Source organism: Cucurbita maxima, unplaced genomic scaffold (genome assembly GCF_002738345.1).
Source record: "Cucurbita maxima cultivar Rimu unplaced genomic scaffold, Cmax_1.0 Cma_Scf00036, whole genome shotgun sequence".
NCBI classification, from domain to species: Eukaryota; Viridiplantae; Streptophyta; class Magnoliopsida; order Cucurbitales; family Cucurbitaceae; genus Cucurbita; species Cucurbita maxima.
Genome location: NW_019272052.1, coordinates 1,774,725 through 1,786,912, shown reverse-complemented (window position 1 = coordinate 1,786,912; position 12,188 = coordinate 1,774,725). Strand labels below are relative to the sequence as shown.

At 32.4% G+C, this 12,188-nt stretch overlaps 1 protein-coding gene across 3 annotated transcripts; it reads right to left on the bottom strand.

The window, feature by feature from the left end:
- Positions 1 to 725: 725 nt before the first annotated feature.
- LOC111468158 (serine/threonine-protein kinase STY46-like) lies at positions 726 to 9,683 on the bottom strand. 3 transcript variants are annotated; one of them, XM_023113276.1, is made up of 16 exons: positions 9,349 to 9,681; positions 8,714 to 8,828; positions 7,887 to 7,984; positions 7,576 to 7,695; positions 7,238 to 7,292; positions 6,708 to 6,818; positions 6,277 to 6,327; positions 5,903 to 6,075; positions 5,693 to 5,800; positions 5,137 to 5,210; positions 4,843 to 5,018; positions 3,641 to 3,736; positions 2,504 to 2,584; positions 2,344 to 2,397; positions 1,920 to 2,054; positions 726 to 1,080 (listed from the first exon to the last, which is right to left on the bottom strand). In XM_023113276.1, the coding sequence occupies exons 1-16, from the start codon at positions 9,543 to 9,545 to the stop codon at positions 1,003 to 1,005; spliced, it is 1,722 nt and encodes a 573-aa protein (XP_022969044.1). In that variant the 5' UTR covers positions 9,546 to 9,681; the 3' UTR covers positions 726 to 1,002. The 3 variants fall into 3 exon arrangements, 2 of the variants coding, with proteins under 2 accessions (XP_022969044.1, XP_022969045.1); XM_023113277.1 differs by having other exon boundaries at positions 6,283 to 6,327; XR_002714721.1 differs by lacking the exons at positions 726 to 1,080; positions 1,920 to 2,054 and having other exon boundaries at positions 2,379 to 2,397; positions 2,504 to 2,600; positions 9,349 to 9,683.
- Between the last annotated feature and the right edge of the window lie 2,505 nt (positions 9,684 to 12,188).

Sequence of the window (12,188 nt, the reverse complement as noted above, 5' to 3'; positions counted from 1 at the left end):
AAAAGCAAATTATTTTCCTCCCAACCTTATCTCTCTAATACTGTAAATATAGATGGAATTTGGCTCTCTCTCTTTTTTTTTTTTTTTTTCTCTTTTTTTCTGGTAATATATAATTAGATCTTAATTACATCTTTAAAAAAAATTCTTTTAAAAACATTATATTTAAGTTAGAATAAATTTTATAAAGGTTTCAAAAATTATTTTAGACTATAAATTATTTTATGCTTTAGTTGAAAATTAGAACTTAAAAAATTTAACAGTTTTGAATTTATATTTTCATATAATATTAGGTGTGAATTTTGACATCTTTTATGATAATTTAGATTTAGTCTCTATTAGCCAGTGTTTTCCTATTTTTAGGAATATTAATTTTGTATCATTTAAAACCATCTAATTAATTTTGTATTATTTATCTATTACAATCTTCAGTTAGTTACAATCAATTAACTTTTTTTTTTATTAGGGGTGCTAAATGAAAAATAGCCACTTCAATAAATTTACTTGGAACCAAATATGTGCTAATTATCTGAACTAAATTTGACTACAAATATTAAGGTACGAGGATTTAAACAAAAGAAAGAAAAAAAAAAAAGTATATGACAATCACCATCATGCTTATTAAATTTTATTAAATTTAATTCGTATTCAAATGTGAAGGACAGAGGATTTTCATGGAAGTGGTAATGCCATTGCCAAATACAAAATTGGCCAATGAAGTCCTTCTGGGAAAATAGAACCTGTATAAAATGTTTCTAAATATGCTTTATTATAAAAGCTGCGAATCATCACAGCACTTTAATGGAAGAAATAAAGAAGGAAGAAAAAAAAAAAGAAAAAAACAACTTCAAACTTTGCCACTGCCGGAATAATTAATCGGTTAAAAAAATTGATGGAAGAAATAAATGAAGGAAAAAAGAAAAGTAAAATGTAATTGACAAATGCTATACAAGACAAGGTTGCAATAATTGTTAAATTGCCAACGCTCTTTCTTTTCACTACTTCTCAGTGAAGGTTTCGTCTCAACACTGAAAGGAACCCTCCACTCTTCTCCTTTCGACGTTCGTCACCGTCTTCAGCAACCTGCTCAATATATTATTTAGTTATTTCACCGCTATACATGGTTAACATTAAAAAATGAAATAATCAAGAATCTCGAGTAACTGGTCAATACATTAGAAAATGAAATAATCAAGAATCTCGAGTAACTGGTCAAGCTGCTAAAGTAATGATAAACTCCATCAGTAAAATGGGAAAAGTTTCTTAGACATAATCCATACATTTTCATATGACAATTCTGACCATTCAAAAAATTAAAAAACGAAGGTTTAACCCCTCATTCGAGTTAAAAAAAAATTTAGTACCAGGAACAAAAATTAAAGTAATAATTAAAAATTTATGAATTAATTCTTGGACAAAAAATGTAACAACCCTAGCCCACCACTAGCAGACATTGTCTTCTTTGGCCTTTCTCCTCAAAGTTTTTAAAACGCATTCTTTGGTCTTTCTCCTCAAAGTTTTCAAAACGCATTTACTAGGAAGAGGTTTCCACACCCTTATAAAGAATGTTTCGTTCCTCTCCAACTAGTGTGAGATCTTACAAAAATAATAATAATAATAATAAATAAATAAATAAATAAATAATATATATATATATATATATATATATATATATATATATATATATATATATATATATGTATGTATACAAACTATTTTCTTTTTATGGTGTATAAAAGAACATTTCATGGACAGAAAAATGTAAGAATTATATTTTGTCCCTCGAGGAAGGGGAGAAACACAGACAACGAAATCAGTTGGCAGAGAATTTAGTTTTAAGGACACATTATTTTACGGAACTAAGTTTTAGGAAATATAACAATTTAGATAGGTAAGTAGAAGCCAAGTCATCGAGAACTTACTTCCTTAGTTATCTGCAACAATATATCGATAATTTCACAGAAGTCCGGCCTCAATGATGGATCTTGCTGCCAACATTTTTCTAGCAACTCAGCCAGCTTGGGATTAGTGTGCTTTGGAATAGTAGGTCGTAAACCCTGAAAAAGCATGCACACGACTGATTAGACTACAAATATTTGGCCAACTTGTATCTAGTTATAACATATACTTTCAACTAAAAGGTTAGAAATCTGAACTGAATGCATCTGACGAGTGGATGGAAGGAAAAAACTTTTTTTTTTTTTTCTCTCTCTTCAAGAAACCATTGGAGCTCTTTACGCCCCCTCAAATGTAACTTTATTTGGATATGTAAATCTAGTTATGATTTACAATGGAAGATTCATATTCAAATACCATACAGCTAAATTTTATGGAATCGAATTGTACCTTTTGAACCACTCCAACTGCGGCTTGTAATGGGGTTAGGAATTCATAAGGCAGCTGACAAGCAAAATAGACGGTTATCGTTTAGAAGCTATAAAGTATGTTGCAGGCAGAAAGAATGAATAATGAGGGGGAGAAATGGTAGATCGCCATTTAAAGGTACCTTTCCAGTTAGCAGCTCCCACAAGACAATTCCAAAACTGAAAACATCAGCCTTGTGATCATAGGGTTTGTGTTCAATAACCTTCAATACGAAGTAACTGGAGTAAGAAGATGACAAGATGAGTGAACTATATGTTCTAGTAAACATTCGCTAGTATTTATAACTTGATGAAAGGGAAGATGATCAACCGCAAAGCCACCCAAGGGAGGAGAAAAAATCAAAGTGATTAGAATCAAAGCAGCCAATTACTCAAATGATTTAACTTGTTAAGAAAACAACAGCATATCATCGTCATCTAATTTTACATTGCGGAACCCAACCGAGAGTGCATAGCCCTTAAAGCTTAAACGCCAAGCACAAGCAAGACTACAGTGAGGTGAGCATTATAAGTATATGAAGCGAGAAATGAAAGGATTTCTTTTTTCAAAAAAGTAGAGGACTCCCCCTTTAAAAGATTGTTATTTGAAAAAGACATCTCACCAAGTTTCTTCCCTAAATGACTTAATATAATAATAAAATATATAAATAAAACCATGATTAATCTTCGAAGAAGGATCTTTAAACCATCATCAAAATCTGATGGGCCCTTCGTTGTCTTTTATGTATAAACTTACGTAATTAGGGACCTATAAAAATCTAAGATGCACGATGCAGAAACAATTGACCATGCATCTCCTCAGTTGCACCTAGGCATTTAGAACCCCATCATCAAACAAGTCAAAGAAGTACAGTGGTCGTCAAAACTGGCATCACTGAATGTGTAAACAAGAATATAATATCTATGCAAATTTGCTCATATTTTGATAAGATCGCATTCATCTGAAAAAAAAAATTAAGGTGGTCATGCACATCACTCCTAAGCGTACCATAAATATGACGGAAAATTATAAAACAGAAACAGGCTAAGCAGTTGCTGGCGTGCAAGGGATTGGATGTTAATTTTCTATAACTAGAGTACCATTAAAGTATATTACCCAGTTCCCACGGTTATAGTCAATTGTTGGCCAAAGACCACATATGATCGAAGTATGTAATCTGTAGTTTGTGTCCAACAAGCATGATAGAGTGGTATACGTGTTAAAGCCTAGTGAATACTAGAATATATAGTCTACATGCTTCCATGAACAATGAACATACCTCAGGAGCCATCCACCGATATGTCCCAGTTTCTGCGGTCATAACTCCTGATTGAGCTTTCACTCTGGCAACACCGAAATCAGCAACCTTGACAACCTGCAGTGTATGGAGGGTGTGAGAGAGATGCCCATATTTTGGATCATATAGGAAATTGAGTTAAATTTTGCAATATACACATGTAACTACATGATCAAAAATCATGTATAAACCAATTAGAGTAATCAAGCTTTTAAATCTGGATATGCAACAACATATCATTAGAATGGGAGAACAAGAACTAGAAGAAGTTGAGACAAAAGAGAAAATAGAGAATTGGACAATTACTTAATTGTATCTAGACCAGGAAGCACAGCGTTAGTTGTTTCAGCCCTAGGAAAGTAACATTCCCAAAGGTTGAATTGACCACCAATGGAAACACATAGAATTTTTAACATAGCATGCTTTGAAGCCATCTTTTATTAATGGGATGGATGAGTGATGGATTCAACCAACTTCCAAGAGGGGGTGAACCACAGAGAGGCAGCCTTCGTATCTCAAACATTGCTGAGGTGGTCAGTAATCTGAAGTAATTAAAAAGTACCTAGTTATAGCCCGATTATAAGCCTATAATCCTGACTATCCTTTTTCTCTAAGGAACTTCTGTTAAAATCTAGGATGTTCATTTCTTCTTCTTAAGTCGTCAGAAGGTATTATTGTGGGTAGAAGAGATCCTCTTTGCGACTTGAAAAATATGCAAACTATCCCAAACAATAAGAGATGTTACCATTAAACTTTAAGCTACCCTCAACTATGGAAATGTGTAATCATCTTATAAATTGTTGCAGCTAAACCCAGCAAATAACAGAATTATCATGGTGGGGCTCACAATGATTCTATTACTTAAGTGGAGTAATTTCTCAAAATGAAAGTTTGAAGGTCCAATAAAAAATAATAGTAACACGTGTTCCTGCTTCGGCTAATCTCTTGAGATGACATACTGAAAAACTTCTAAAATAGACTGCCACCATGCAAATATTTGATATTGAAAAGCTAATCTCTTGTACAATAAGTTAATTAAACCATCAATAAAAAATATGGTCTGGAAAAACATACGTACAGGCTAAAAAGTGCATATATTTCTAGAAAGTTAGCATATTAAGGACAAAAATGGAGCAACGCATGCATGACATCAAAATAAAGGACTGGAAAGTAATTGTTCTTACTTCATTTTCATCCATCAGAAGATTGGCAGCCTTAAGATCTCTGTGAATTATATTATTTTGGTGCAAATAGTTCATTCCCTTGGAGACATCGATGGCTACCTTGAGCAAAGTTGGAAGCCTAAAGGTTCCCTTTTGTTTATGTAGATAATCATATACACTACCACCAGACATAAACTCTGAAGTGAAGAAATAGAAAAATTACTTTCAGATTTAATCAAAATAAATAATGTTACTTGTTTATTTTGTCCAATAGGGTTAGAAAATAGAACTTAACGGAATATTTGCTTGACTCACCAGTAACAATGCACAAGCTTGGGGGCTTCGTACATGCACCTATAAACTGTACGACATTCTTATGCCTGACTTTTCTGCAAATCACAAAAAAAATGTCGATTGAAAGATTATAAGCATGGACCCCAACATAAAGCAAATTAGCTACACCTCTCCACACATCACCAGAATAAGAAAGCGAGGAAAGACAGTATAAAAGAAAAGCGATGCAGAAATTCTTGGAAGGGATGTTTATTTTCAAAAGACATTTTCACTGTAGGTACAAATTCATTTGATGTCGCAGACAGCATGGATAGAAGCGTTCAGGAGACAATTATAACTGTCACCAGATACTCTATCAATTATTTACTTTCCAAAATTTCAAAAATCTGTATATAAAAGTTACAACCCGTCCCTCATGTTCCTTGTTTCCATTCCTCTTCAACCACAATGCGAGGGGAATTTATGGACCTCATCGAAATGATAATTTCAGTGTCAAGAATGCTAAGAAAATCGATTAAAATCATCAAAAAAAAATAATGCTTGACTAAAAATAACAGGTTGACAATATCTGACCTACCTCATAATATATACCTCCTGGGCAAACTCACTTTGCATATCTGAATTTACACGTTCAGTTTTGAGAACTTTAATAGCCACTTCCTGACTGCAGTATGTACCTTTATACCTGGTTTCGTTGATAAAGATATTTAAGCTCACATAAAACTGTACCAAACAGATACACGTAAGAGAAACATTGAAGAAAAAAAAAACAACATTTTGGACTTACAGATCCCCATATGAACCTGACGCAACTTTATGCTCGAACTTCAAATGTCTAGGATTAATTTCCCATACATCAGTCCCATCTGTGGGAATTTCCACTCGATCAGGCTCACATTTATTTGTTAAATCTTGTCCCTCAACAGGTGACGAGGATTTATGATTTGGCCAAGCCCGCTTCTGAAAAGAAAATAAAAATTCCATAGAGTTAGACACATATTCATGGTGAAATAATAAAATGACAAAAAAAAAAATGGAACATTGAATAGACAGTAGAAAGCACAACATTCTTGAAAAGGGTTAACCAACCAAATAATTGTAAAACAAATGGGAATTCAGATGAGCTGTTTAAAATCGACCAATCATTAAATAAGGAGCTACCTCAACCTGCGAGACTTCCTTCTCTAATGCAGTCTTCAATCGTTCTGTTTCCTGTTTCAATACCAAAATACAAGTTATATTTCAGAAATGGTTAAAATTTTTACTCGTATGTACAGCATAGAAAACTATCCAAAAATATAGTTATCCTTACTTTCCTAAGTACTATTACTCAACCAAAATTTGGAAAGGACACGTGTCACAAGCTAAAAAAATGGTGTCACCTAAATATAATATTGAATACATTATAGGGTAGGACTTGAAAACGATACACTTCAACCCCAACATTATCACAATTGAAGCCCAAGGTTTAAGCGCAAACAAGCCTTTAAGAACAAAGAAGCCTTACCGATATTTTTCTTTTACTTCGGGAAGGGAAAAAAAATAAAAAAGAAGCTACATTAAGCTCAGATGCGTCTTAAAGAGTGGTATACCTCATAGGGCCACCCATCAACTACAAAAACGTCCAATGAGTAACCGTCAACAGTGGAAAATGCATGTGCCTCCTGGATGTTCAGCCCAATCTCCGCAAGCAAGGAAGTCAACTAAAAACATACAAAAAGCAGCAGCAGAAGCTAAGCAAGTAAAATATGGGTCACCGATTCAGAAACTTATTTGTGTGCTTATATGACTAGCGATTAGCAAAACCAGTTGATTGAGTATCCATTAATAGATCTTACAAACAGAGAAAAGAGAGAGAAAAGAGAGAGAGAGTCAATAGATAAGAGCTTCAATGTAAGATAACCAAGAATGCTAACTTTTATTGCTAAATTAATGGACATGACCGTCGTATGCTAACTTTTCTTGCAAAATTAATGGACGTGACTGGCTTTCACAAAGGGGGTTTACAAAGTGCCTAAACTAATTACCCATTGACAGGACCACAGGGCAATACCAACACAAGAACACCATTTCCCTACCATACACACAGACTCTACAGAGAAATTAACTGTATGTGAGATACCTGACTGAGAAGTTTCGGCTTATCATCTGCAGAGAAAGTTATTTCATGCATCGGCCTACATTATTTGTCAAAACAATAAAGAAATAAATATCAACTAAATGCAGAAACATTTGGTAGAGTAAAAAAAAAAATAGGATCGAGTTTGATAAAACCAGTTAAGCTTCAATAAATGATTTTTCTTCTCACAGAAGTATTGATATAGGTATGAAAGAAATAGATAATCGAAAACAAGTTAGATAATTTGAAAGTCCAAAATTTAAAAAACTGAAAATCACTAAAAAAACCAAAGCAGTAAAACTATACTTGGTTAATTTCGTATACAAAGGAACAGAAATTACCGGGAAAACTGTGTTCTGGCATGTACAGAATGATCAACCTCCAGATCCTGAGCGTTATTAGCTTCAAGGGCCAAGGCCTCAAGGTTGGGAGATGACCCAAAGGCAGGTGGTGGATGTATGCTAACAAATTAGAAAATCATCCAAAGGTTCCGTACATTAATAAGAAGACAACAAATACCACAACCAACAATACAACGAAATAAGATGAAATTGATTAGCTTCAATTTGAAACATGATAACAATACGTAAGTTGACATAATCAGAGTTAACTCACAGCAATCAGATTAGAATACAAAGAAATAAAAGCACACCTCTGTTTACTCAAGCAATTTGCAGAATTATGGTCAGTGTCTTTTACAGAACATGAATCAGCAAAGTCAGCGGAATTCCCATCAGAAATGGCCTGGACCTAGAGGAGTATAATTAATAAAAATTAATTTACTATGGATCAAAGGAGACTGGAAGGGGAAAATAAAAAGGCCCTTCACGAATAACTATATTATAATCCTATAGAAATGAAAGTTGCAAAAACAAAATTTCCTCCTCAAATCATGAATTTTACAAAGGTACAAACAGCCATATGAATTAAAAACAGCATGGATACTCGGTGAAAAACTCAGCCAAAGATCAGAATTCGCAGCAGATTTCAGGAAACTTGAGCCGAAGTTTAAGATTAAAAGGTTAATTTGCCTAATGGTATAGAGTGCTGGCTTGCATACTCCAAACTCCTAGATTCAATTGCATTCCTCAACGTGGTAACATAAACACTAACATCCATGTTAATAGTTTAATCCAACCTGTCATTATGTGAAAGCACAGTTGATGGATCATTTAAGCTACTGTAAAATTACTATTATTTGTTCCTAAATTACAAGAAGATCGCTAGAGAAGAAACAACGCTCCACCCATTGGCAAAAAGAACAGACCAAATAATTTGATAATGATACATGCTGGTTGTTCATCAATGACCATAAAACGTTCTATGCAGAATAAATTACATCCAGCAGACCAGTCCTAAACAATAAAATGAACATTACACTATATTCTTGAAAATCACTGTGCATGACGATCGTGATGGAGGAAAGGGGGAAAAAGGAAAACACTCAAGACACTTAATCGTCATTACGCTCTTGCTCACCTGCACTAGGCGGACTTCAATTGCAGGTCGATTTGCAGGATCATGCGCAAATTGCAATAATCTTTTATGCATGAGAACATCTTCTGCCCTCTCCACATTTACGTCTAGAGCATATCTGCATAGCATTGGATCTAATTGATCGACTATTCATCAACCGAACAAGGAAAACAAAAAGAAGATAGGATATACAGAGACTCAGAGGCTAAAGTCATCTAGCAAACTCTTGGAAGTGTTAAGGATGACCAAAATTAGCATTGCTAACAGAAAAAAAAAACTTTCCAACCAAACTCATACCGAATATGTTAATTCAACAGAGCACAAGAACGAATGTAGACTGATCAATATCAAAACACAACCCGCTCTTCTCTACTCCAAAACTAAAAATCTAATCCGATGTTAATCCGATAAACAAAAATAAAATAACATCCAAACAATACATAGAGAAACAACATTAATTAGCAAAAACAAACAAAACGAAGACGTAATCTATAAATCAACAACCGGCTAACCAGCTACCAGACGATGGATTGAAGAAAAACGACATCCTCGATCAGGAAAACGCGAGAAACGAGTCAAAACGAGAAGAAAGAAGAATGTAGGAGAGAGTACGGAAGCAAAGAGTAGGTTAACGATACCGAGTGGGAAGACGATTGAAGTGAACCCATAGTTCGTCGTCAAAACCAGGCTGATTAGCCTCCTCGTTGTTTAAATCCTTCAAACGCCGTAGAACCTCATTGTATACCTCAAACTTCTGTCTCTGTTGCCGACTCTGCGCCGGCGACAACGAGTCGTGTGCTCTACTTCCACAGCTCTCGTTATCCTCCATAACCATTAGGGAAAAAAGCAAAGGAAAAACAATGGAAGAAAGCAAACGCCAAAGCGAAAAAAGAGAGAATAAAATGCGAGAAGGTTTTACGTGAAAAAGCAAAACGATGGTTGATTGTGTGAAAAGAAACCGAAAACCAAAAGCCAAACCCAAAAACACAGATTTAATAGGGCGAAATTAATATTATTTTTAAATAAATTAATAATTAATAATTAATAATTAAAATTAAAAGAAAAAAATGCAAAAGAGAAGCCAGGTTCGTGAACTCTCTCTCTCTCTTATCTTTCTTCAAACGTTTTAATTATATTATTTTTTATTTTTAATTAAAGCGATTTTGCGGAACAGAGGATCAGAGCCGAGGAGGATTCTATTGTTAATCCCTTGGGACGCCTTTTTCATTTTCAATTAAAGAAGGGGAAAATTCCTGTGCGGCGAGGTGTAGTGGTTGCTAGTATGTGGATGGATAACATGATGGGCCCCATGTGGAAAATGACCTTTTTCTCAAGGGCTTTTTTGCAAATATATTTAAGTTTGTTGGAGCCAAATTTAGACTTCATAATAATTAATAATTTATTCTTGTCATTTTTATTTTAAATTAATAAATTTGTTCTTATCTACTTAAACCATAATTTTAAACATTTAAATCTTTAATTTTGAAAAATTAATAATTAAACACTTAATTCCCATAAGTAATTTTTTAAAAAAATTAACAACATCGTGTAATTATTTGGTACTAATAATAAAAATATTTAACGAAATTTATTGGGGATAAATTTTGTTTATAAATTAATTATGCAAAAAAATCGTCATATTTTTTATTAAAGTTTTAAAATTTTTAAAATATAAATATTAATTTGGTTCCCAGGTGAAGGGTTTGGATAATGTAAATTAAATTCAATATGTGATATAAAAACATTTTTCCTTTAATATTTTAAATTTATGAAAATAAAAAGAAAAGGAGAGTGGGTCCCACCTAGCTCTCTCTCTCTCCGTAAATAAACTAATTAAATAAAAATAATAATGGAAAATAATCCATTTGGGGGGACCTGTAAAAGTGGGAGATTCCGGGGAGCCCACAGGTAAGGATAAGCTCGAGGGGGTGGAAAGACATTTTTGTCCCTATTGATTTGTAGATTGGGAGTTTCTCCACTTGCGGAAACGAGGCTCGNGGGGGGGGGGGGGGGGGGGGGGGGGGGGGGGGGGGGGGGGGGGGGGGGGGGGGGGGGGGGGCTGTGGGCCCCGATTTTACCTCCCGAATGCTTGGAGGAAAAGTCAGTTTTCTGGAGGGTATATCCGTAGTTTTATATTCTGATAATTAGGATGGATTCAGCTAATAATTATGAAATTTTATTTATATTCGAATAATATTGATTTTCTTTACCTTAATTTGGCAAGTTTATTTTTTTGCTTTTATTTCATTAAATTTATTGATTTTTTTTTTTTATCAGCTTTATAGTCCATTTATAAAATTAGCCTAAATTCATAAAAATTACTTTTAAATTTTACAATTTATCTCAAAAATATTTTTAAAAACAATCTCACAAATATCAGACTTTTAAAAAATTAAAGAATAAAATATGTTAGTTTTAAATTAAAATAGTTAATTTTCTTTTTCTATTTTGCAAAAAATAAATAGAGTTGAACAACAAAGTTTTTTTAAAAAAATAAAACTTTCAAAAACATTCTTACATTTAAAAAAAAAAAAAATACCTCTTGAATTTTTTTAAAAATTACAAAAATACCTTTAAACTTTTTCAAAAATAAAAAATATTTATAAACTTCCAAAAAAAATTCATAAATTTAAAATAACAAACTACTAAATTAATAAAAATAGGGTCGAATTTTACCTTTTTTTCAAAAATGTTTATAAACTTTAAATTTAAATCAAAAATATTTTTTACCGAAGATAATCTATAAAATGTCCATAGTTTTCGTTAATATAGGTATGAATTTTTTAACTTTTCTTTAATAAAATAGAGACCCATCGTAATAATATTTTTAAAATTTTAAAAAAAATATATTGAGTAATAAACTTTTCAAAATTTAAGAATATTTTTAAATATTATTAAAATTTAAGGATATTATTAAAAAAAATTAAAATTTTATAGGTATTTAGCAAAAAAGGAAACTAATAAAAAAATTATTTAAGGGGAAACAAGAGAGAGATGGAGCTGGGGGATTGCGAATTTTCCGAGATCTAACCGTTTTTTTTTAATTGAATTATTGTCATTATTTTAATTCCAAGTGAACTAAATCAATTTTTTAATGGAATTATTGTCATTATTTTAATATTAAGTGAATAAGGCACGTGGGTCAACAACATTTATAGTTGACAAAATTAGGTGCTTTTTTTATTCACTTAATCTAATCGAATATCTTTTTGACATCCCAAAAATAGCATTAATGTATAAAATCTTTCATTACTTTATAAACTTCTAATTTTATAAAAACACGCTATTTTTCTTTATATATTTTTTAAAATTCATGTATACATTATATTTCTTTTTCTTTTTTTTTTTTTTTTTTTTATTCTATTAATAAACAAACAATTATATTTTCCACTCCAAATAGATAGTCAACTTGAACGTAATTTTTAACGGTTCATACGTTTTTACTTTCTAACATATTAAAATCGTAAATTCTAGTTAT